This window comes from Lepisosteus oculatus, chromosome 1 (genome assembly GCF_040954835.1).
Source record: "Lepisosteus oculatus isolate fLepOcu1 chromosome 1, fLepOcu1.hap2, whole genome shotgun sequence".
NCBI classification, from domain to species: Eukaryota; Metazoa; Chordata; class Actinopteri; order Semionotiformes; family Lepisosteidae; genus Lepisosteus; species Lepisosteus oculatus.
The window spans coordinates 26,816,628-26,843,611 of NC_090696.1; the positions used below are offsets into that span (position 1 = coordinate 26,816,628).

The 26,984-nt window shown below is 36.7% G+C and overlaps 1 protein-coding gene across 1 annotated transcript; it reads right to left on the minus strand.

Annotated features, from left to right (window-relative positions):
* Window positions 1–9,056: 9,056 nt before the first annotated feature.
* Window positions 9,057–12,721, minus strand: pou4f2 (POU class 4 homeobox 2). The gene is made up of 2 exons (XM_006629548.3): window positions 11,840–12,721; window positions 9,057–11,525 (listed from the first exon to the last, which is right to left on the minus strand). The coding sequence occupies exons 1-2, from the start codon at window positions 12,044–12,046 to the stop codon at window positions 10,590–10,592; spliced, it is 1,143 nt and encodes a 380-aa protein (XP_006629611.1). The 5' UTR covers window positions 12,047–12,721; the 3' UTR covers window positions 9,057–10,589.
* Window positions 12,722–26,984: the final 14,263 nt, after the last annotated feature.

Consider the following 26,984-nt stretch of genomic DNA (forward strand, 5'->3'; position numbering starts at 1 on the left):
TTGTTGCAATAAACCAGAACCACAGCTCAAGTAAAAAAATTGTACGCAGAAAAATATCTGTAGGTCAGTTTGATTATTACCGAATATTCATTTTTCTAAACTGAACATGTATAATCACTAATACTGTTCAACCGAGGTCTCACTAAATGTCACATTGGTGTCTCTGATCCTCTTGAAATGAATGCATAAAATTGAGCTGTCTTAATGTATATTAAAGGTTGATGGTAACTTCCATAGGTCTGCTTTGGCAAAAGCTAAATTAAATGTATTGCACCTTAACAAGATTTATTTCAAATATGGAGATGTTGGGGACACAGGAACAAAACAAAAGTGTTGTTGTTCTTGACTTGGAAGAAATGTGTTTAGTTTAGGTTCAGTGCAGTTCAGCTTTTCACCCAGTATAAGAACCCATGGGACCAGACTACCTTATTTACAAGGGCTTCTAAATGTTGTTGTTTTTTTCATACAGAAGCTATATGAGTCAGAGGAAGAGAAAGACCACAATGGGATTTGAATGATGACATCATAATGCAACTCTGACCACCAACAACAGAACCACAACATCATTTAAAAACTTTACTCATTAGGTTCCTCCATCTCTTGTCCTACAAACAGTTTTTACAATAGGTGTCCTGGATTAGTATATTTAGTTGAATATATACATGGAAAGGTCAACACGTTTAATTTAGTGCTTTAAATTAAAATATATATATACTTTAATTAATTTCCATCTAACTAAAAAAACTTCAAATTCACAGAATATTTTTTTATTTTTTTCTGAGATTATATTTAAATTTGAAACAGGTATAGCGTAAATGTTATTAAAGAATATTTTTTACTGAAAGATGGAAATGTTTGTAGCAATTAATCAGATTTGCCTTCACTTAAAAAACAACTTTAAATCATGTTTTCACTAACATTATTCCACAGTTATAACTCATAATGTTGATCACTTATTATTATAAAAGCACCAATCAACACCATACAGGAAAGCTCTTTATTCAATCGCTGAGTTTGATTAAATAATTCATTTCATATCACTGTTCTTGTATTTGGTCTTAAGGTAAACAATTTCACCCCTAATAATTTTAATCTGGGACCATTATAATTTATATAACAATTAACATTAAACAAATTTGATCAACCTTAAAGACAGCTTAAAATTACTTTTTGGTGCTGGTGTTGCAGTGCTATGGAGCTAATCTAGCCCATTGTGCCTATAGTTTGTAGTAGTGTAGCCTTAGGCCACTGGCACGAACAGCCTTGTCATTTGCTACCAACTGGGTTTCTTGATGAGAGTCTGACCCAGCCGACTCATCTGTCACCACTGTCTCATTCCTTTTATTTACATCTGTCTTTAGCATTCTAATTACTCCCTTTATTGCTTTAGCCTGGAGGAATCAGCAGAAAAACTAAGGACACCGGGTTTTAACCAATAATAAAAATACAACCCCCACCTACTGGCGCTAAATATGTGGCTTGTAATTATAAGCTACAGATCATGATCAGGTGTCACATGACCTCTTACATAATAAAACTATTCCTATTGACAATACCACCCCACCCCCCGACGCCAAGTATGTTTAGATCTTTACAGTATCTCCTGTACTAATAATATTTATTTGCTTGGACCAAACATTTGTTTCCTTAGTTATCTGATATGGACCTATGGACATATATTTTCCCTTTAAATTATGTGGTTCTATAGATACTGCATACTGCATACTGGCTGTCGCAATTATTTCATTTAAGTTTACAGAGAAGTCGTCGTCAAATGGTTAGTCGCTTTATCTAAATTGATTGGTCTTTAAAGAAAAAAATGAATTTCTTCCTTTTACATCACTGAATACTAACGCTAAGTGACTTTCGGGGCGCCTTTTTTGCTTTTTGTCTGCTGGAGCGACTGAAATCACTAATACTGCATCAGTGATATGGTTTCTCAAATGAACTTAACCAAAAAACGGATCCGAAGCTTACCCCCGAAAGCTTAGCACAATCACCGTTTAATGATCGTGCACACAGAAACATCCACGCCCACACAAGCAATTTTAACAGAGTTCTGTTTATTTCACAAACCGAGTCGCCTATGATCTTCGGCATTCTAAATCACCAGACAAAAGACTGCATTTAAAATGGCAGTACTGTATAAGTGCGATACAGACTACAGTTTCCTGAACCACAGAAGCCTATGTAATGTCGAATCACTGTGCTCTGTTTTGTTAAAATGAAAATCTATTTGATGGGGGGGGGGGGACTTTTTAGTTCCAAGTCTTATTCTGTAGGATTCTTGTCTAAAATGGCATCAATAACAGGGCACACAGTCTTTAATGAGCTCTCAACTTTAAAGACTTGAAGGATATTAACAAGCTGCTTGACAAATGGTGCTTAGAAGCACATTAAAGACGCTGCTAATGGAGCGCATAATGACGGCTAATTTTCGATCAGATATAAATTAGAGCCCCCAACAGTTATTTGCCTTAAGGACTTTATGTAAATGATTCTGTTCTGTATAAACTGAAAGGCGAAGAGAGCCCTGCCATGTTGGCACTCCTTGTGGATATGATTAATAGATCTGCAGCAGAATAGGGTTGACAGCTGAAGGAACATACATCCACAGACAGCCATACCGCGTTCTTAATACGAAAGGCCCAATCTTTATTACAACTGATTCATTTATAACACTGCTTCAGCATCTGGGAACGAACAAAGTAAATCCTTTTAGCTGTTGTACGAATCTGTGAGGCAAGAAAAAGCGTGTTCGAAAACCAGAAGCGGATAATTTAATGTTGTAATGAGTTTCTTCCGTTCGAATGTGATGAGCACTTTTAATCATACTTCACGTCACGGCTTTGAAAAACGTAATGCAAAAGCACTAACAACCAAAGTAATAGAAAACTATTCGATTCCAAAAGATGTATGAAGTTGTTGGATTCGTGCGGAATGAGCAGTAAACTTAAGCTATTCTGTATTGGCCTGGCTTAAGTGCTGGAGAGTGATACACTTGACAAGGCCCATTCTCCTTTTTTGATTGCTGAACGGACAGGCAGGGTGAGCAGCAGGAATTCAAATCCATTATTCCCACGAACCGAAAGCTGAGAAAAATGAAATATGGGATATATGATTTTTAATAAAATACTAAACGTGCTAGAGGCGTTTTGGAAATCAAGATGCATCTAGCAGCCAAAGCTGAGAAAAATGTTAAAAGCTTTTAAGAGGGTTGTGTATTATAATTGACTGAATGCTTTGCGTATTTGCTTGTAAAACGCTTTACTGCTTTCAAGATTAAATATTAATTTGACAGATTGTCTGTGAGCAAGTAGTAGCACTTTTGATAGTTTTTAAAAGTAAATAACTTAAACATTCAAAACAAAAATAATGTACAAATTTAAGCAAAATGTCAAGTAAAATATTGCGTTCAAACTGGAAGCAATGATAAAAATACGAAAACAAAACAAGGGGGTTTACAGGTCTGGCAAAATATCCATTAGAAAACAGGCTTGTGGTGCTGTTTACGATAGACTTACGATAAATTGTGGATCTTTGGCTAGAATTGCGTGTTTGTCATTAAAAGGTTTAGGCCAGTCTCCAAACTTTGTTCAACATTTTCACTAATATTGCTGTATAATTCTTCACTCGATTCTTTAAGTTATTTAACATATGTTTTATTGATAATGAATCTTACAGGTGGAATAGACACTGACGTTTAATAAAACGCAAATGTGTTTATACATGTGCACAAATATAAATGAGATGAGCTTTTGCATCAAAGGATGTGTCTATAATAAATCTATTTCGGATTTAAGCGTGCTGTGCTCCCCTTTTTCCTTTTTTTTAAATTAATCGATTCCTGAGGTCTTCTCCAGATAGACTTGTAGCAGCCCACTCAAAGAAGGATGCTTTAACACGGATAAAAAAAAAAACATTAGTAAGACGTCTTCTTTAAAAAAGCAGTGCTTAATTATTGATACCTCTTGCGTGTGCCATACACGTGCTTTTGTTTTGTGTCCATTTATGGTCCCCCAAAAATTCAGGTTATGACTTACAGGACACTTCAGTACACTTGTGACAGGCAACGTGCTGTTCGTTGCATTGCTTTATAAAATGTATATAACATATAATGTTTAGACAATAACATTGCTAATAAATGTTTTTAAACAACAAATGAAGGACTGCTGACCAATATGTTATAGCATCAATTAAACTACCATTTAAAAAAACTCCAAAACATTAATGACAAGGGCTCACGCGATAAAAGCCCAAACCATTAACTCATGTAGTCTCATTTTTGACATCATTGCACTAGTGAACTGTAGCCTTTTTTTCATGAAGTGCTAACTATGCTAACTATACTTTCTATGCTAACTAAATGCTCGACCTAAAACCATGACTAAGCACCATATGAAAAAGGACCCAGACAAAGCATTTTTCAAAAAGATATCAGTTTATACATCGTACAGTATTCTGAACTTGTTTTTGTAACCAACATACTATTTTAATAACTATTGCATCAATTGAATTGACACAGGATTAACGCATTATTTAGATACAATAACATTTTTCAAGAATTTTAGATATGCAGTACTTCTATACTAATCTAAATAACTAAGATTAAAAAATATACGTGAGATGATGTCACAATTCCTAGATTAAAGTGGAAGCGGCCCACCAAAAATGTATAAATGTTCTCCATTGGTTCGGAATCGAAAGCCTGTACTGTATATATAAATGCGCATTCAAGGTTTAGCCTACATTTCAAACAAAATCTTTTTAATTTAAAATCAGACACAATTAAAATGTTAAAATAACATAACATATATGACGTTTGTTGTTGTTGTTGTTGTTGTTGTTGTTGTTGTTGTTGTTGTTGTTGTTGTTGTTGTTGTTTGAATTAACACGATTAACTATCAAAAGACCTCTTACCATAGGCTAATAGGTAATGCCTGAATCTTATGTTCAGTTTAAATAAGTTCCAACTTCCCAGCAAACTCAAGCTGTAATTGAGTTTTCCCTGTCCATACACCTATTGGCAAAACACAACAGACTGGCCCTCGTCAATTGCCACGGGGAAATTAGCTCAGTATTAAATAATACGTGGAACAGCGTTTAAGGATATGAAATAATTCCTCTGAGAAAGCAGGGACTCGTGATATAACCTCCTTAATAGCATTAGGAAAATATTTGGGCACAATAAAACTTATTAACTTGCAAGTTTACCACTGTGAGCCTGAATCCTCTGGTTGCACATGATTTTTAAGAATAATTATGTGTTGAGCTCTCTTGAGCATTCCCTCGGAGAAAATAGAGAGCTGTATTAGAATTTAAATGGACGTTATTAATAAAATACAAAGCATTGCATAAAACCACTTTTTGTCATTTAGGAATAGAGAGGTGGTTTCTATTCCAGTTCTAGCAACATATATTACCTTCTTCACCACAAAATTGCAGTTGTGAAATACTACGATTACAGCAGTGATTTTAATGGTATGAAGTTTTTTAAACAACGAATTAAGCAATTTTGTTTACTTTTTATAGAAAAGAAAGATTCTAGCACATTTTACACTTTTTAAAGTTCATTTATACTGCTATATAGAAATAGTGCGATTTCATATTTTTTGTTTCTTTAAAACAGTCATACGCGTCAAAGATTCAATAAAATTAATAAAACACATCTGACAGTCTACTCACCGGTGCACTGTGAGTGTTTGAAATGAAATAATACAAAGGCGTTTGTCTTTACTCTCACACCCCAACTCCATCGATTAGTTTCTGAAAAACACTTCACATTCTTATAACCACCGATGCGAATGAATATTGCATAAGCCCCATTAAAAAACCAAAATCACAAAACCATTGCAACTCTATAAAAGGCATCTATTATTAAAGAAATTGTAATTAGACCCCGGATGTATCTAGCACCTCAATGTTAAAAGGGGGCAGCACAATGAGCGATACTGTGACATTATCTAAAGAACCGAAAACAATAATAAAAAAAGAGGTTGTGGCGTCTAGTTTTCCATTTCTGGCCTGTGGTTCTTCTAATTTGAGATTAAAAGCAGTCACGTCTTTGAAGGCAGACACTTGGTGTAAATGTACAGTTAAAATATTCTATTCGTAGGTCCCCAGGCGGAGCTCCGCCAGTCCCAGGCTTCATTAATTTTTTATCAGCATCCCAGAGAAAGGGGAAAAATGTTCAGGGGAAAGAGAAAAATAAAACATAAGACCTAATTATAACAAAGGAAAACAGCATTCTATTTTTTCTTTAAAAATATGACCACTGAATTTGTTATTACTACTACTACTACGATTTCGTCCTATATAACATATTTCAAAGAAATAATAAATTATAATAAAAGTTATATCATCAATGAAAGCAAAAGTGGTACATATGTTGGAAGCCTACCTTGTCCTAGTATTCATATTGCTAAATATTATATTACAGATGGACGTCGTCCGTTTGTATTTTTTATGTGTCCATCCTACAGTACAGTATGTATCCATTTACTTGTTCTCCATCGGTCGTATTTAATTTAATATATACAGTATACTGTATGTGTATGCATTATCCCTTTTTAAAGCACACATTATTATCATAGATCATAGACCTAAATTGAATTTTTTCCCGTCTGTAGAAGTTAAATAGGAGATTGTCACGCTAGGGAGCTGCCACACTCGCGCTGAATGGGGATGTCGAGCAGTGAGTCTCACTAAGCAAAGTTAATTTGAATTCCCGAAGAGAATTTCACATTCCAGCTCGCCCTGACCCACAGTAATTAGCTGAGATAACTAATGATTACTTACTTACTCCTAGTAATTATCTAGTTTTCATAATTCGCTGTGTAATTTATTAATTCGTTCACATTAGCTTATTAAGTGAATGGCTCATTTAGGAGATGGGCAGAGAAGACACGTTTTAAAGAATCATTTCCTTACACCGAGAGGACATTTTAATTGATAAAATGTGTGACTATCTCAATGATATGGCTAATTTCTAAAATATTTCTGCCACTTTGATCCTTTTTACTTCGCCAAATTTACTTTTAAAGATAAACACTGTCCTACGAGCAAGCTCACTGCACGACCTGACTTTTAACACTATTAAGTCTCATAACTGCTTAAACATTGCAAAAACTTTGTTTTTGGGTAAAATTAAAGTAGGCCTATCGCTGAGGAATACATATTAAAACGACATTCATTTTGTTGTAAAATCTGGATTGCACCCATTGCACCCAACTTCAATAAAAATGAATAGAATGGAAATACTTTAGAAATGCTGAATGTAACTGGTAGATAATTAAAAAAAAAAACAACCGGACAGATGAACACTTCTAAAACCCCTTTAGTCGTAACATTGAGTGTAGTATTTGGACTACATTTTGATTTATTACGCAATAAGTAGTAATGAGTGAGAAAAGTTTTAGAAAACGTTTCGCGATTTTTTCTCAATACCGTGCGTTCGTCTCATACTGTTGAAACCTTTAAAAGCATGAGGATCTATAAATCGATAAATGCAATTTAAAGAAAGGCCTAAAATTTAAAACATCTGTAAATTACACTGACAACGTAAAACCATGACTGGTGTTTCTTCTCAAAACATGTCTTCAGACGCTGAAATTTCAGTTTTCAATCTGACTGAAATAAAACGCAATTTTATTCGTGTTTTGTCATTTGAAAGTTTATGTTTGATTCTTTCTCAATGTGTTGACATATATTGATCTGATTAATATTTTATGAGCGATGTCTCCTTAACTCATATTTTGTGTTCGATAGCAGAGACGTCGCAGATATGTAAATCATGTGGAAACTAGTGAAGTCTCAGATCTCACACAAAACACATTCACACATGTAATTTAGCATGATTTCGTTAACATTATGTGTAACTGAAATTCAAAAGCTGCATTATAGTTAGTCCGTGACACTTAATGTCTTTGTGCTATTTTTCTTAAAGTCTAATGGTTACACAAAAAGCTGCACTTTTTGAAAGAACTTTACATTTCCACGTGTTTTCCAACTCCAAAATATATGTAATAATTCATACACGTATACATACACGTATGGTATAAATATATCATCAGAGAAAAAACGATAACTAAAATTAAAATTCCGGACATTATCTCATAATCTGCTGTTGTACACCGCATCTAGATACCGGGTAACTATCCATGGTACTGAAGTTGTTCAGTAATGCTGAATCGCCTATAGACCTACACTTACGAATTTGTAGTGTTTCACAGAATTTTATTGACTACGTATGGCACTGTTCAGAAGTATTATCGTACATTTAAATGTCTTTGTATAATTGCTATATCAACGCTGAACTATTTTTAACATAAAAGGCTAATTTAACATTAACAACTTTCAGAGATTGCTTTCGGTATTGGCGTTCAAAAAGCTCACATAGAAATTAGACTTTAAAAAAGAAGTGCTATAAGACCTTGTGTTTAACATACACTAATATGAAGGTGTACTTCAAAGCTAGCTTATGTTGATGTTGGAATGGGAGTTGTTGGCTGTATATTTAAATAAAGACTGCCACGTTGGCAGGCGAAATGTTTTTCTAGGGCTTTGACATCTGGCAGGGATACGCTCCGGGGACCTATCCAGATCTCTATAGACTCCCTGATTAGAGCCTAATAGAATATTAGCAATTTCTCCCAGGTACGTGCTACCCCGGGCTCTTATATCTGCCAAAATTGCGCTTATAGAAACGCATCTTTATCGTTCATTTTAACTTGAGTTGAAACGCAAAAACAAAATCAAATTCTCACAGTTAAGAAAATTCGTAGTTGCTGTGCAGTTTTCTAGACCTCTTCAGTTTATCATCTCTTCCTCAAACTAAAAAAGCCAATTTTTAGGCGTACTGCACTGTACGTAGATAGTAATCTAAAAATGAAATAAGAGTTTCCTCTTCGTTTTTTAGAAAATAGTTTTTATTAGAATTCGATTGCATAAATGGCCCTGTTACATGCAAGTGCTGTTATATATTAGTAAACTAAATTGTACACTTAGGTTAAGTAATTTTCAGGAATATGTTTCGCAATAATCCAACTCATTGAAAACTTAATTCCATGAAAATGTTAAAATTTGTTCTTTAATGAAAGACATATCGCAATTCAATAATTCAATAACTTAAAAGATACATGAATGTAATAAATAATATAAAATTCATTTGACAAGTAACCAAATGGAACAGACGTTACAGAAAGTAATTCTTCAAATTCTCTCTGCTAAAACAGCAATACAGCAAAATCTGTAAGAATATATCTATGTGCATCGACTCGTTCCAATGAAATATTTACAATATACAAGTATACTTCCATGAAATTGGTTCTTCTCTTCAATAAGAAAACAATACTAAACAATGTGATTTAACAAGCAAAGACTTATTATTAATACGCTGATATTTTATACAAATAAATCTCAGGGAAAAGGAGAAAAACAAGAAAACAATATCTAATATACTCAGATTGTACTATTTCAAACGTTAACAGAAACGACAAAAATATTATTGACATATTTTAGCAGTCATCTCCCCTTCGAAAACATATTTTACTCGCTTTCAGAATTTGATCTTCTCTAGCAAAACGAGGAGGGAATCCCAATAAATATGTAATGAAGTAAACATTACCTCACACAATAAATAGTTTATAAGAAGGAGACCCACGCAAACGTATTGCAGAGGTTTGCAACTAATAAATAGAACATCTGGCAAAAGAAATCCAGCACTGACAAACAATTATTTCACACTTTATATCAATGTGTTGTGTTCTGAATCTATACATATATAAAAAGAAAACGTCTCCCCTTGTTCAGACGCGGTGTTTTATCATGCCACAGTATTTTGGTTATTTGCAAATAAATCAGTCGGTATTTTTGTAAAATACCTTTTTCATTTCCCCTGCTGTCATCATAGTTTAAATTAAAGAGGCGGAATTAATTACACTGAGCACAAAATTAAGTATATAGACGGCTAAATTAATAATTTACAGGGGGGTTGTTTGGCAGTAATCTAATAATAGCTTTCAGGAAGAGCAGCGAATACAGCTCTGCTCCCTTTCATCGCCTCTATAAAACGCCAGATTACATCATGATAAAAAGAGATGTATATTTGTTCGGGAAAATACTTATTAGTGGCTGCTTTGAAATAAACATATGTAGATAATACTGATTTCATCTATATGACCACTGTTTTAAAATGGTTTTATTCTCATACCTGAAATAAATCCAATGCCATAAAAACGGTATTTTCCAAGTGACCTAAACATAATGAGCTGCATTTTTTTTTTTTGGACAAAACGGTGAAGCATAGTAAGGGGGAAAAAACAAATTGTCTTACTTGCTCAGTCAAACGATCCCTTTTTTAAATGATTCCACATCCTTTCGGGGGGGGGACAAGACGTGTCAGTTTATGTTTTGATTTTGAGTCACTTTGGGTAATGATGAATAATTCTGTTTCAAAGTTCAAGTCATTGATGATTGAAAAAAGAGCGTGAGATAAGAAATATTATACAAATCGAATCGAAAGAGTTAGTGGGCTTTTACAGCCTTCATTGTTCTCTACTTTTTTTTTTTTTCAATTGCTAGAGGTCAAGCTAGGCGCAAGCAGAATACTTCATTCTTTTCTGTTTCTGCCGCTGGTTGCAAAACCAGACCCGAACCACATTCTTTTTGAGATCTAGTTTCTCTGCGATGGCTGCTATTTTCTCGGAGGAGGGACGAGGCTGAATGGCGAAGTACGCTTCTAAGGACCTCTTTTCTGGCGCCGCTATTGAAGTGCGCTTCCTCTTCTTCTCTGCCCCGTTGAAGAGCTCGGGTTTGTTGAGTTTCTCCCTGTGTGATTTCTCTGCTTCCTCCAGCCAGGCTTGCAGAATCGGCTTCAGGGCGATCATGTTGTTGTGGGACAGCGTGAGGGACTCGAACCGGCAGATGGTGCTTTGGCTAAGAGAGCCCACCCCTGGAATCTTCAGGTTGGCCAGCGCTGACCCAACATCCGCCTGGGTAACCCCGAGTTTGATCCTCCTCTGCTTGAAACGCTCGGCAAAGGCTTCCAAGTCTCTGGGATCCGCATCAACGTCGCTCATGCAGCCCATGTGAGAGGGCAGCCCGTGGGCATGGGCCATGTTGATGGCCGCCTGGTGCATGGGGTTCATACCTGCCATGTGGGCAGGGTGTGCTGGCGTGGAAACAACAGATCCGTCCGGCCCCGCCATGGCCCCGAGCGCCAGCCCTGGCGTGATGTGATCGAGAAGGTCCCCTTCCAGAGCCTGGTGAGGCTGGTGATGATGGTGGTGATGGTGGTGGTGATGGTGGGTCGCCAGAGCCGACGGGTGAGAAATAGGCACGGAGGACGAGGAGGAGGCAGAGGAGGTACAGGGGATAGTGTTCATGGTGTGGTAGGTAGCGTCCGGCTTGAAAGGGCTGTGATGAGGAGGGTGATGGTGGCTCTTGGTCTGAGAGACTATATCCACAGCCGCCAGAGCTTCAGCGCGGGCCAGCAAACTCTCATCCAAACCTCCGAATATATTGCTCTGCAATTGCAAATAGAATGCACACATTACTGTCAGCAGGGAATTCTCTCTCCACTCTTCGGATTAAAACATTTCCAGAATGTTAAAAAAAAGAAATCCTAAAAAAGAACACACAAAACAAGACACATGCAACATCCCAGGTCATAAAAATTAATACGAAAGGCAAACCCGACTGAATACATAAGTTGGGAGGAAAAAAAAAAAGATTGGAGGTGTTGGGTGATTTGCTGTGCAGACATGAAAAAAACATCAAGCAAAAAAAAAAGTGGGCTGTCAAAATGTGCCTTTAAGCGGTGATTATGCAGAATACGTACCGGTGGGGTTGGGAGACAGGTTCGGCGCATCGCCTCTGAGCTGCTGCTGCTGATAGTACTACTGTGTCTGGAAGACGAACAGGAAGAAGGCGCACTTGAAGTCAAAGTAGAAGATGAAGAAGAATGCAAACTGGAATACTTGGGTTCGGGCAAGCTGGTGTGAGGCATGGCGAATGCCTGCTTGCTGTTCAGAGACATCATCATCATATTTGCAGGCGACTGAGTTGAGGCGAGTGCCTCTTAATAAGTTCAGTCTCCGCCTCTTCGATGGGAGCTGAAGCCCCGCTGCCTGTTCAAGTCTCGAGTCACTGCTTAATAATTGCTGCTCTGTAGAAAGACAGAAAAAAAAGGAACTGTCTAGTCTGTTTAGCACATCTGTTAGTGCCCACAGGTCGGGGGACTTTCGCACTAAGTCTTTGCTGCTGCACTACGAGTGATGTCGCGAGCAGTGCAGACTACGCAAATGAACAGCGCTCGCGCCTTGGGCTACCTCTTCTGCTATGGCTGAGGCACAAGCCGCTTTAAAATAGATGCCCGCCTCCTATCCTACTGCTTTTCAGGTTTTTAAGTCTGTCGCCCCACTTTCTTTCTTTCTTTGTTTTGTCGCCGTTGATGCCTGTTGTTGCCTCTTCAGAAATGACGCTGCTAATCTTTTTTTAAAAGTTGTTTTTTTTTTCCTTCTCTTTTCATTCAGCCTTCCAAGAGATCAGCCTTGACATAGCGCACTTTCACCCTTTTCTGTAGTAGCCGGTACAAGAGCAAATTCAATTAAGAGATAAGAGGTGACAGTCTCGAGACTCTTCGACTTTATTCAATGCTGCGGGGACTCGGTCTGCCTCTTCTCTCAGGCGAGAGCTCTCTCTCCCTCTCTCTGTGTGTGTGTGTCTCTCTCTCTCAGCTACACCTGAAAAACCTTTCATGGATTTATTATTCTTCATTAGCCACAGCACCGCTGGGGGGCTACGCGCATGGGCAGTTTTGGCAAAGGCACTCAATTCACACGGCCAAAGCTAGCTAGTGTTGTGCTTTGCATTAACAAAAGTTTCTGGCACTTGCAGTGCGCAGTCTGCAGTATCTGCTAAAGGTAAAGAAAAATGAAGAAAGAGACAACAAAATATTATCAACCATATATATTATCATGGTCAACTCAAGAACGGGAAAATCGTCCAAATAGTTTTGTTTTGTTTTATTTTATTTAAGTATTGGCAGCTGGTAGCGTATGCATGAAGGTGTGTACTGTATGCATGGTCATATGCAGAGTGTATACATATATAATAATGAAGTCGTGGATGTCATGTTTCAAGCTTTAAGATTTTGAAGATGTGATTAAGAGTGAAAAAAGCATGCTTTATAATTCCGATGGAAATAAAGAAATAAATATGAACAGCTTCATGTACCGCTATCTCCGCGGAACGAAATAAATCAAAGTTAAAAGCTTGACTATCATTTAATTATGGCGCGAATAGCGCTTTGGAAGAAGTAGAACAACATCTCTAAGCAAATTATGGCCAGGCCAGGAAGGGATTATTAGATTGGAATTTCATTTAGGCTCGTGAAACACAGCTTTTCAATATGTAATCTGCTACGCCTTATCTTATTTGTATGCCTAATTCACCTTGACGAATTTATTAGTTTTTGTAATAGTGAAAAAATTGAGAAGCTCCTTGGGTTAACGTATTGTATGTAGCATAAATTTTATGTCACTGGTGAAAAGGCTTTGTATGGGGAATCTTTTATTAATGACAGCGAAAAGTGGAATTTTGAAAGTCTTTAGGATTTGATTGCAAACCCAATACAATTCTGCACTTGTCGCAGCAGGCTATTATCATATCTTCACACTAATTAGGGTACTTCATCAGTGATATAATTAAAAACCTTTAATCATATTCTAATTAACAAGGGTTGTCTAATTTGTTTAATCTGTTAGAAGCCTTTGGATGGGCTAATTGATATAAACTGTTGATTAAATGCTGTTATGGATCATACTGTATGTACTTTTTATTAAACTGTTTTAGTTTAATGAGAAAGTGTGCGTTAAATCTCATGTTTAAAATGTTTGGCGAAAACGGTTTTCCAGGTAGCTTTTACAAAATAGAGTCACAAAGTTACCTGTCCGTATATTTCTTACCACGAACAATACTACAGAAATTCCTTTTGTTGCCCAGTGTTTCATTAGCTTACCAACGACAGTGTACCATCAATATAAAACTGTTGTTTTGAATCTAAAACAGTTTAATGGTAAGTCGCAAAATAAAAACACAAATGTATTATTATTATTAGACATATAGGTCTGAAGGTTTACATCTGCTGTTGCCTTTAAATAATTATCTCAGTAGTAACGTTTATTCAAATTTTCTAAAGCATTTTCTAATTGTATCAACAACCCTGATGTATGCACATGCTCCAAAATTAAGTATAAAGTTATTGTTTCAATTAAATATTTGCGTGTATCCATTCATATCGAAGTTAGAGCTTTTTTTAAAAGGTCTAAAGCTTATGGTTGTTTTCCAACCGTCTGTCTTGGAGGATTACAGTTTTGCCTGGCAGTTCAAGTACTGTTTCCAATTTGACGTTTAAAATTGAAATAAGAAACAACTGTTACGCATTTAAAAATATGCATTTTATTTGTCCTTTATTCATATTTGTGTCTTTCCGAAATCTCTGCTCTGGACCTTTATATGTGTTGTGTGAAGGAACCATTGTTCAGTGATGAGTAAATATGCCAAGCAACCCCCAATATAGAAAATATCAAGAATAATTGGAGACCTGCGATGTTCCGAACATCGGTAATTGTAATTTCAAAAGTGGGTTGAGCGGTCAGGCACGCTGCTTGAGCTAGATAGCCGAGTCTGTCACATCTGATCCTTTCTGGCTTCGTTTGTTAATGAATGGCTTGCGTCTCTGCCGTTTTTTTTTTTCTTTTGACGCTCAGACATTTTGTCCCACTGCAGTGACAAAGCTACTGGTAAAAGTGCATTGCACTTACAGTCCCTCCAACTGCCACCAGATTGAACGCTGCCGGAGCTCACGAGTGGGTTGCCAGATACTGGAGTCACCTCTTACACACGCGGCCGAAGACATCAAGGGGAAATCAGTGTCTCCTCGCATACACTGCGCAGTCTGATTTATGATGAAACTTTAACGAAATCATTCATATTTCACCGACTCTAAACCGGCGTATGAAATTTTTATTCACAATGAAACACACTTAAAATCCGTCCCATGTCAAATAAATCAATGCTGACAAGCAGCCGACTTTTGAAGTGCGTTTTGTTTCGAATTCCTAATTTTTTAACTTTGCCGAAAAAAATGATTCCCCATAGTCGTAATTACAATAACTCTTATGATTATAATTCAGATTGCCTGTGGGTCCAGTATTTTCCTTTGTCTGTATTTATGAATGTAATTCCTGTAGTGAAGATTCCCTGGTTGAAGAGGGGTTTGGGATTCAGCCTCGTCACCTAGTCCAGTGAATGAGAACGTCATCTGCATGTTTGCTTTTCATTTCAGTTCCTGACACTGGTTTCTTTTTTAAATTGTAATGTGATTTCATGGGGAATAACAAAATAACAAACTTGTGACATAAGAATATGTACCAATTTATCCCTCATGCCTTGGTTTCAAAATGACTAATAATCTGGTTGAAAATTATTAGTAGCAGTAGCGATGGAAGTACTGTATTTCCATGGTGTCCTGAAAAGGAATACAACTGAGGTCGCTATGCAACCTCTAGTCGTTGTTTAAAAAGAACACATGAAACTTCTACCGTCTTATTCTAAGTCAGATATCATTCCACAATTTAATACAATAGAAATCTAAACGTTTATATTGATTTTGTCTTTGAAGATGATCTAATTTAAAATGAAGAAAGCTGTACAGGTAAATGAAAAAAAAAAACTTAATTGTTCTCCTAGATGCTATAGCCTTGAAAGAGTATACTGAATGCTGTACAATAACTTCTTTATGTTAAGTGGTCAAACAATGATGATAGCTTTGGTTGTTGTATTATGGTTAAGTATTATGTAAGGTTAGGATAATAAAGATTGTACATAGCATGACATTTATCTTAAATCCTTTGTATAAGCCATTTACTATGAACACCTCATTCACACCCTTTACCAAACCAGACCTTACAGTCTGTAACACAAACAGTAATGAGTTATGCATTTTGTAATGTTCTTTTCAACCCAAAAGCTTTTACTTCATCTACCACTGATGAACAGAACAAACTCGGACAACGGCAAACATTGTGCACCAGCAGTGCATTACAGTGCAGAGCAATCGGAGTGTTTGGTAATGCTTCACTAGTTGAATTAAGGAGGAGATTTCAGAATGCTTGACTGAGCCAGCTCAGTGGAATTAGCCAGGATACCAGGGCTAACACCTCTTCTCTTAAGAAAACTTCCAATGGCATCTTTAATGAGAACATAATTAGGCTTTTGGTGGAATGTTTAAGCACCTACAGTATTACAGCACGGTTTCCCCAGCCACTGCACTGGTGCATTAAGTCTAGTGAAAAAGAATATCACATACTGGTCTTCTGGCACCACTCAAAGCAGTAGCTGGTCTCTCAGTCCAGTTCTGACTGTGCTTGTACATGATATTTTACGAATCGTTATTATTGGGCATTATAAATTATTGCAAAAAATCCATGTCACGAAAAAGAGGAACTTAAGAACTTGAGAAAAATGTTCTAAAAAACATCCAGATACATACTGTACTTGTCAGTACCATGTTTGACCTTACCACCCTGACAAGAACACAAGGGCAAGACATATGGGCTTATTCTTGAAAGTCAAAATAAAATACCTAAAATGTGATGATCTTGATAAACCACCTTTGAGAAGTGTTATGCTTTCAAAACTAAAATGTGGAAACACAAAGAGATTAGACATGATATTTTCTTATACATTATTCACTGGGGTTAAATATAACCTTCATATTTGGCGGATATTATCATTAAAAGCCATATTACAACTGATCAACATGTAAAGATGAATTACCATGACTTTTGACATCCAGTTATATGCTGGAGTATTTTGGTTATGATTTGGTTATAATTAAATACCGAATAACATTGGCAGGCTAAGGATAGAATATAAACGATTAAAGCTTTACAGAACCAAAATTATATTAGATATAATGCATTTTAATATAATTATTCTCTGTACTTATAGATTTAAAATAATGAAATATATTGTTTTTAGTCACTGTGTCATGTGCCTGTTTGAAAAACATCCTCAATTAATTAATATAAACACAGAAGGGATCAAAAGCAGGAAGAAAACATTAGGAACTAAATCTGTTGTTTGTCATTTCATAGGAAATTGTTATTGTCTTTTAATGTTTTAATTACATTTACGACCACTCAATGTGGGAAACTAATTCATATAAGAAAGTGATCCCATTAGCATTTGCAGTAAACTCCAGCACTAATTCCTTTAGGCTTTATCACTCATGAGATGCATTATATGTAGGTTTCAGTCCCTCTGTTTTGCCTTGTCTTGATTTTTGTCTTCCTGCATTTCCTTACTGCGGAATCATGCAGATGAGGAAAATGGTGATAAGACGTTGCTGTAGAAATATTTTTGCAAACATTCTTTTCAGATGTACCCTATGTTGTTTCTTTTTATTTTCAAAAAACCATCATGCACATCATCACATGCATCTAATTTGCATTTTACTCCATAATATTAATGACATTCAAAATAACACAGGAAAAGTATGTACAATTACAAAAGCAGAAGAAAAAATTTTTAGATATCATTAAAAATATTTTTTTTTTTAAAACCAATGACTATTCACTGGGGCAGTGGTTAGCATTACTGCCTCTCAGTGCTGGGGCTCTGATTCCAGTTTTGGAGCTGGGGTGCCATCTCAATAGAGATTTTTAATACTCCCAGCTGGTCCAGTTTCCTCCCCAGTCCAAAGACATACTGGTAGGTTAGCTGGCTTTGGGAAAATTAGCTCTGGTGTGTATCTGTGTGTGCCCAGTGATGGACTGGCATTCCATCCCTGGTGTATTGTGCTTTGCGCCCGTTGCTTACTGTGATAGACTCTGCCCCCCCCTCCCCCCCAATGAATTTGGAGGAGACAAATTCAAATCTGTATTTGTACCATTACCATTACATTGTCATTATGATTATATTGCTATTCATGTGCCACTGTGAAATCTGGAAATTCATCACCTAGAACTTCACAGCCACTAAATATAAGAGAGACCTGCTCGACTAAAACATTTAAAGGCTCCAGTACAGGAGTTAACAGATCTATGCTCACAATTATTAGTAAATATGTAGTTAAAGCTGGAAATAATAAATAGCGTGATCAAAAATAATTCCAAATGTAATAAAATGGCACTTAGGCCTCAATCTTCCCTAGAATCTAGAGTTACTTTCCTCTCTTAATGCACTTCCTTGAAAAGAGTAAGCTGTCTTTGTTGCTGTGTTCTCCTTTTCTTCTGTCTATTGGTAGTTATGTTTATACAGTAAAAAAAACTCTCTGAGGAATTCTGAATAAAATTTTGCTTTTAGTAATTCTTCAGAGAAAGTGATATACAGTATATATATCTTCTTACTCTAAAAACAGCAAAGCTTGATTCAGCGTAGGTGACTTGTTTGGTTTTTACTTAGAACAGAATCAAGGTAAGCTTAAGCAGCGTATGTGTGCTTTACAAAAAGATATAAGCAGGTTTCCCCCAGGAGCCCTGTGCGTTAACAATCCCAATTATATTGCAAAGACCACCAGAGACAGGTTTTGTTATGATACATTCCTTTGTTATGCCACGAACAAGGTAACTGCTGGTAGCTTTCAATAGAGTGAAATAAAGATGCTCTGCAAGGAAGGTATGCAGTCTCTTAACTGCTTGCTTGTTATATCAGTTTTTATCTGATGACACCTATAACTTAATTATGATCCTTGGAACTTTCAGCTGAATTACCAATAACATGTGTCTGCAGTTTAAATGATTACATCCCAGCTGAGCTATAACATAATCATCCATCCATCCATTTTTTAACCAGCTCATTCAATTCAGGGTCATGGGAAGCAATGAGTGCAAGGTGGGATACACGCAGGACAGGACGCCAGTCATTGCAGGGCACACACAAATGCTCATACCAGGGTTAGTCTTCCCCGAAACCAATTAACCTGTCATTCATTAAATATTGTCAAACATCAATTTTATTATGTTGTTTTTCCTTGTATAAGTGCACTGCTTATACAGGAGGCCAGAGAGGGTGGGAGTAGGATGTCTGTGTGAGTCTGGACAGGTGAAATAACTCTGAAGTATGGAGTTATAAACTTTTACTATTTGTGATTTTCATGGGGAGTCCTCCACTACTGAACTGAGAACACACATTATAGCCCTTGAGTTAGTGTTGAAGTAGCAACTGGGTTTTGAAACAGAGTACACTGGTGGAGAGGAAAGGGGAGGTAGACAGATTAATTAGACAGTAAAAGCCAGTTCTCGGGGCTGCTTTCATAAGAATGCTTTTTCATGTAGGCCATATAAACTTTAGAGGCATTACAAATCCTAATAACAGCCAAAAGGAAAGTGATCACTCCAGCACAACCAAATCAGAGCAAATCACATTTTATATACTGTACATATCTTATTTGCAATCATCAAGGCTTTTCGTACCTAAGAACAACCATTGCAATCATGAGGAGACCATTTGGCCCCCCTAGCTCGTCTGTTGTATTATCTGATTAAACCTGGGACCTGGTGTCTGGAAAGAAGGCAGGATACCGGCTTCAACAACATGGCTGGCAAGCTTGCTCCTTGCTTCCACCACCCTTTGTCCAACGCTGTGTGTCCTGATTTTAGTTATCTTATAAGAGCATGAGAAGGGTAACTCAACTTTTAAGTTTGCAAAAAATAGCTAGTTTATCAAAGAACAAGTTAGGAGAATCCAAAAGTTGTCCTTTCCAGTCGACACCTCTTGCTGGGGTTTCAACCAGTATTTAGCTGAAATGCAGTCTAGAATCATTTCTTGATCATCTTCATTCTGTGACCTGGCTTCATTTGTGTTAGAGATCCAATGTTGTTTCCCAACATTGCCTCACCTCATTGGCTGTGGTTTTTATCTTGAGACAGGTACGAGAGAGAAAGAGACTTATTACAAAACATTATCATGCGAAAACCAGTTCTCTGTAATAGCAGCTTCACAATTCCTTTTTGCTCTAGGAATGTTCTGGTTTTTTAAATGTGAATTAATGTATTTTTGTACTTTCAATCTTGTTACATTTTGCTCCCTAGCATTTTTCTTTTTGGCAAGAGGCTACATTTTTCATAAGCGAAATTAATTTTAGATGTATGGTTTATTACATAATCACAATCTATGGTATTATCATAGTAGATCGTAGCACCACCTTGGCAAAATTGTCAAGGTTAAAGCAGAAATCGCAGTGGTAATAAATTAAGAAGAAGAATACAGGAGAACCAAACAAAACAGGGAAATTACCAGGCAAGTTCACCAAGCTACTGTAGCAAAGTGTATTTACAAAAAAAAATAATCTTCCAAAATTCTCAGGTTACATTTTATTCTATGTGTTATATTTTGTGTATTTGCCTATTTCATTCATCGCATGCTTGCATTTTCTTTGATAACATGTTTTCTTTTGCCAAGACATGCACAGAGTTTGAACAGAAAGAATGAAAATGAGGGTAGCAACTGATTAGAGCTAAAGAAAGTGAGGTGAGATAAGAGGTCAGCAAAACAAATAACACACTGATTTCAAGATGATGGACTACTGCCGATGTCCTTTAGGGAGGCATTAGACTTTGCGGGCCTGAATAGCACACAGCAGCTGCAGGGCAATAGATGATAAGGTCAATACTTATAATGATGTCACATACCTCTAGGTGCTCAGAATCAATATAGAAAGGCCCAGTGCACCTGTCAGCAAGTCAAATATAGGACTGGTAAGAAATCAACATTGTCTTCAAATTGTCTTCCATACTGAAATCTAAAAAAAAACAGCATTTTTGATAACATTCATTTTCCAGAAAATCAGAAACCAGCCAAGAAAATATCTGTCCTGGTTTGGAAAAAAAACTCTTCCTTGTGTTATAATGATTTTTAGACTTTTGAATCATATTAGAGATGACAGGCTGTATGCTATACTGTGTCAAGTCCACACTAACAAAGTCTTAAAAAAACAACGAGGAAAAGAAAGATTCTCTGGTTATAGGCAAATTAAAATATTTTGAATTTTACTCAAATATTTGGATATTACACATATTTAGAATTTTAGCTTCATTTGCTTTGAAGATAATAGATTTTTAAATATCCTTTATTATTACGATATGCTCAATAATTCTATCCTGCATTTACATCCCATTAGAATGTTAGAGAAACGTAAAAAGAGATGACCCAATAGAACTTAACCCATTCGATTCAACTGACCATTTCTTGAAAATATCTTTGATAATGTGTCTGGGTAGCTTGTTCCTTTTAAATTAAAAGTGTCTTCTGTTTTTTGCACTAAATGCTCTAACTGTACTATTAGTTACCATTTGTGACCTCTGGTTTGTTCTTTACTGAGGACGTCCATGGGGCTAACATTGATCTTACAGTCTTCTCTATTCAAGGCAGAATAGCTTTGGTTATTTTAGCCTGTCAGAGTAGCACACTCCTTTGAGTCCACGCGTGTACCTGGCTGTTGTTTTCGGTACCAGTCTGAGAGCAGCAATATATTTTGTTTAATGTAGTGACCACAGTTGTGCACAATATTCCAAATGATACTGTATTGCTTTAGTGTAACATCCCTTGATTTGAATTCTGGACTTTTAGCTATGGATTCAAATCTTCTGTTTCCTTTTTTATTGCTTCCTCACAGTGTCTAGATGATGAAAATGATATGTCAACATGTGTCGGCTTAAACACCTAAGTCTTCTTCACAAGCAGCTCCATTCGGCACATTTTTCAGATCACATTTTTACAAAAATGGAAAACCAGCCACAGACCCTATTCAATAAATACATCAATTACAACATCAATATTTAAAACTTCAAACTAATGCTAGAAAGATGTATCATCCATAAAAATTAGATCAACAGATAGACTTAAATATGCATTTTGAATGAGATACAATATTGGAAATAAGAGGGAAAAGTGAGTATATAATGCAAATTGCACATTATAAATTAATAGCTTTTGTGTAAAAAGAAAATGTTTCCTAATACAGTATTAAACTGACATGCTACAATGTCATTGGCTGTCAGACAACCCATCAGAAAGAGCCACAGTGCCTCAAGGCCAGTGTAAGTATAAGCACTAGAGTTTTAAGTATGGAGCGAACACTGTGGCTTCTGGGAAGGAAATCTCACATGATAAAAGCATAGAAATCAAAGTTTTAGTCACTGAAGGCTACTTCTACCAAGAGACTGCAGAACAATTTCATGCTTCACCCACTATGTAAGAGCGGAGTTAAAGAAATGAGTACATTCAATAACAGAAGAGCCTGAGAAAAACTCTCCACAAACGAAGTCAGGTTTCTCTGCATAAATTCTCTGTGAAACAGACTGGGAATTACCTTGCAGGAAACGTATGAGTTAAATGAGTTCAATTTTAGTACGATCTGCATTAGCGGAAAATGGTCTCAATAGGCTTCTGGGAAACCATTTTTAAAACCTTTTAAAGGTTGTATATGTTTCTTATTTGAAAAGCAAGATGGGTCAAATATCCTCTTCTTCCTCAGGATTTGTATTACTACTGAAAACGTTTCTGTAGGTGCCCTTATTTAGAATAGGTCTTCAACTTAGAATATCTTACTTAATTACATTTCTATAGCATTTTTCACACCAAAGGATTGCAAAGTGCATCACATGTAGAGAGGGACATACTGTACTTTAACCCATTACCTGGGTGAGGTATGGAAGCCATTATGTGTCTACACCCTCCCCACATAGAACAGGTAGAGAACTATGAAATTAATTTACCAATTGATTAAGAAACCACATTATGTGGGCCAGATTACGCAAATTAAGAACCGACTTTAATCCAGACACTGGGATTCACAATTTAGTAGTCTATAGTAGTCAGGACTTTGGTTTAATATCTGATCCTAATGACAGTTTCTCCTGCAGCAGAGTGTCCCCAACTCAGTTTTTGCATCCATGTTTATTATTTCTAACATCCAAGAGAACAGTCAACATGGATTATAGACACTTGCCATTTAGGGAACTGTGTGGATTAAGAACTGATTAATAACCAATTACCCTGCAGCTCTACCCTGCAGTAACCCACGCATGTTAAGCATGTGTAAGCCTGAATCAGTACCTCGATGGTGGTGGAGAGGAGTCCCCATTATTTAATTATAATCATGAATTATAAACATTAAACAGTGTACATAAGGGGTAAATGTTAAAACGGGGGTGGTGTAAATAGTGGCGTACCGCAAGATCTGTACTGGGACCACGGCTCTTCCTAATTTTTATCAATGATCACGATTCTGTTATAGTTGGTAAAGTAGTCATTTTTGCAAATGATACCAATTCAGGAGGATTAGAGTTCATTATTGAAGTTTCAAGAAACAGAAAAATGAAATGAAAAAAGATTTAGATAAAAATTAAAGACTGGGCAAACATGTGCCAATGATGCTTAATGTAGAAAAGAGTAGGATTTTATATGCAGATAGTAAAAATGTAAACTATACAGTAAATACAAAAAAGCAGAGCTATAAGGAAGAAGACTTAATGGCTGATGTTAACACACTGTTAACATATTCCAGGCCATGTAGGGAAGCAATAAAAAGACAAAACAAAATATTATGCCATATGCTGTAGTCAAATCAAGGAGTGTTATATAATTCAAAATCCTCAAAGACTATGACAATGTCAGTTAAGCAGATTTCTCCAGAACAAACAGTAAAGCACGAACCAGAGGACACAATTGAAAACTATGTGGAAGTGTAATTAAAACCAAGAAGAGGAGGTACTCCATTACCTCAAGGGTTGTGGGAATATGGAACAAGCTCCCCAACCCTGTGGTTGAAGCTGATATTTTGGCTACCTCCAAGACACATAGATCAAAAAGGTACTAACTACCAAACAGGCTGAATTGCCTCCTCTAGTTTGCAACATTTTTTCTGTTCTTATTTGTTCTTATTATGTTTTGGAAATTATGGTCCAGATGGAAGAGCCCCACCTACTGGTCCACCAACACCACATACAACAGCAAAAAAGTTGTACAGTAAGTACGCTCATAAGAGAGAAGTTTATTGGTGCAAATGCCTCTGATCAACACCATTCATCTTAAAACACACAGTTAATAGAACAGTTCCACAAAGTCATCACAGGCAACTTCATACAAAACAAATTGATTTTTAAGACTTTGGTGTGGGTTTTATAAGGCTGTCTAAAGAATAAGTCAAAGATCTATGTTTAAGTACCTTGCCTCTATACAACAAGTATAGGAATTTATTTATTAACAGCCATTGCATAAGATAATTGAGAATGTGTAGTTGATGTAATATGGCGTAATATGGCAAATCTATAATTAAACGGCAGACCTCAAAATAGATTTTACCAGTAAAACCTTTTCTTGCAATTTTAATAGTTTACAGAAGTCTGACCTTTTTCCCATGGAATTTTATCAGGGAGTAATCTGGGGGAAAAAATGTTTTTTTAAAATGTATCTGAACCCAGTCCCCACCCCCCCACTCCCTCCAGCAACAGCACACCACATCTGACAGTCTCATACAAGCACAATAACAAGATTTAATTTGCAAAATGAATTTATTAGTTCATGTTGTAGCTGTACAATGTGCAATTCACAGCAGCGTGACCCTATTTCCCAATGCTGATAACTGGACACCTGCTAAAATATTTCACAGCTACTGTATGACTCTCTCCTCTAGGGCTGCCAACTTTGCAATGCAAATAAATGGCCTTCTGGGATCCTTCTTGTGTGTGTGCAAGGGGGTGGGAATGGCCCACTCCAGCTTTTCTGTTTTCAGGGCTTGAAGGAGAGTGGGTCTTCCTTATCTGATTTTTTGGAATTTAAAACTTGCCTGCACTTATGATACAATAAATATTTTATCTCATGCATGTATAACATCAGGAAATAGGGGCAAATACCCAGGACAGGTCTTAAATACAGGACAGTTCCAGTAGAAATGGGATGCATGGACATCCTGTCTCTGTGCACTTTATAGTGTGAAGTATGAAGAAAGAAGAGAAATCACACTTTTCACTTGACCTTGGGCTCCTAAAGCCATACGTGTGGCACTTATCATTTGAAACTGCCTTCAGCCTTCTCGGCTTTTGCAAAGCTTCTTGAAAGCTGCACATACAATTGTTTGGAGAATATGTGCCACCATTGGGATAGAGTAAGACAGACAGCATTCTTCTGTTTAATAATTAATATTTCTTTTTCTCTTTTGAATAGTCTGTTTCATGTGAAATATAGGATAAGTATAAATGTTTCAAACACAAAAAATAAGTTTCAATAAAGTTTTAATAATGACTGATGTTTTTGTGTCAAAACAGGCTATTAGAACACTATACCGAGAAATTCTACCGGCATTGAGTTTTTATATAAACTTTAAACAAATGTGTCACCTATTGCCTGATTACAGTTTTTTGCATTTTAAAGCAGAATTCTCGCAAATATCGCCATTCATTTATTTCAGTTTACCATTCAACTTCTTCTGAAGAAGCTGCTTTATATTTAAACTTTGAACTTTATAACTGTGGATCTCTTTGTCATATACTTACACTTTTGTCTCTTCTCCACACAACAAGGAATCGATAATTAACTCAGTAACACAGCGCTTCTCATGTGACATTACAGAGAGATAGTTAGCACTGCTGCTGCACAGCTCCAGGATCATGGTTTTGGTCCGAGTGGAGGCGCCTTCTTCCCTCTGTGTTCGCATGGCGTTGTGACCCCTCCTTCATCTGCTTCCTCGCATCTCAGAGACACGTGGGGCAGGTTTGACTTGCTACTCTAAAACGTTCTCCTGAGAGTTGTCTGTGCTCCCCACCTCATTACTGGTCTCTGGCGTCTCTTTCCCCTGTGACCAGTTTGGAATCTGGGACTATAAGGATGGGCAGTGCTATTCGTCCACATGCTACACAACACCAGAAGAAAGCTTTAGCAGGCCTACTGCTTTTAAAACAATACATTTAATCAAACTTGTATGTTCATAGGTCACTAACATACTATTTTCTATTTACTTATTTTCTTACTATTTTAAGAAAGTACAATCATTTCTATTTAACAATTATATTGCATAATATTAAGAAATACTGACCAGTGAAAGTGTGTCCCTCATTTCAATGTTCATTACAAACTCAAGAGCCATAATCTTCATATTAAATTTAATTAGTGCAAGAGAGTTATCTTTTCACATTGTTGAGACACTATATCCTTCTCCTATGCAGTTTTATTAGCTGAAAATATTTAAAGAGTGGGCACTTATGTCTGGGATACACTACATACAGTGTTCATTTAACGTGATTGGTAGAACCACAGAATATATCATAACCCTCATAAAATAACCTAGAAATATCTTTTTAACTGTTAAAAGTTCCATAAATTCTATGTCTGAGGGATGGGCAGGAGGGAGGTGTGGTTTCACAACACTGGGTTCACTTCTTGACCTGGGGTGCTATCTGCAGGGAGTTTCTGCAGGCATGTTCTCTTTGTGTTCATGTTGGCTTCCCCTGGGTGCTCCGTTCACAGTCCAAAGACATGCTGGTAGGTTCTGGCTTCTGTGAGACTGGCCCTGGTGTGACGGCGTGTGTTTTTGTCTGTGTGTGCCCTGTGATGAACTGGTGTCCCATACAGGGTGTATCCTGCTTTGCACCCATTGCTTGCCGACACAGGTTCTGGCTCCCCCACATCTCTGTACTGGACAAACCCATTACAAAATTGATGGATGGATGGCAGCGAGTGCAGCTGAACTAAGTACTGACAACATGATGTATCTGAAACCGAGGTACAGTATGTGATGTGGAGAAGAATGTCATCCCTTCTATGAAGCATTGTGATGGATCAATTTGGCTTCAGGGCTGCCTTGCCTCCTAGTAATCCGGTGTCCATATTAGAACTGAGGAAGAGATAGATTCTAGAGTCTGCCAGGATATTTTAATCAAAAACCTTGTGCCTTTTGTTAAAAAGTGCTGGCTGGGATG

Bases quoted from the DNA above. Each gene is read 5' to 3' on its own strand.
- pou4f2 (XM_006629548.3), bottom strand. From the start codon at position 12,046: ATGATGATGATGTCTCTGAACAGCAAGCAGGCATTCGCCATGCCTCAC. The intron at 11,526-11,839 runs GTACGTATTCTG...TTGCAATTGCAG, and splicing joins CCTGTCTCCCAACCCCACCG to AGCAATATATTCGGAGGTTT.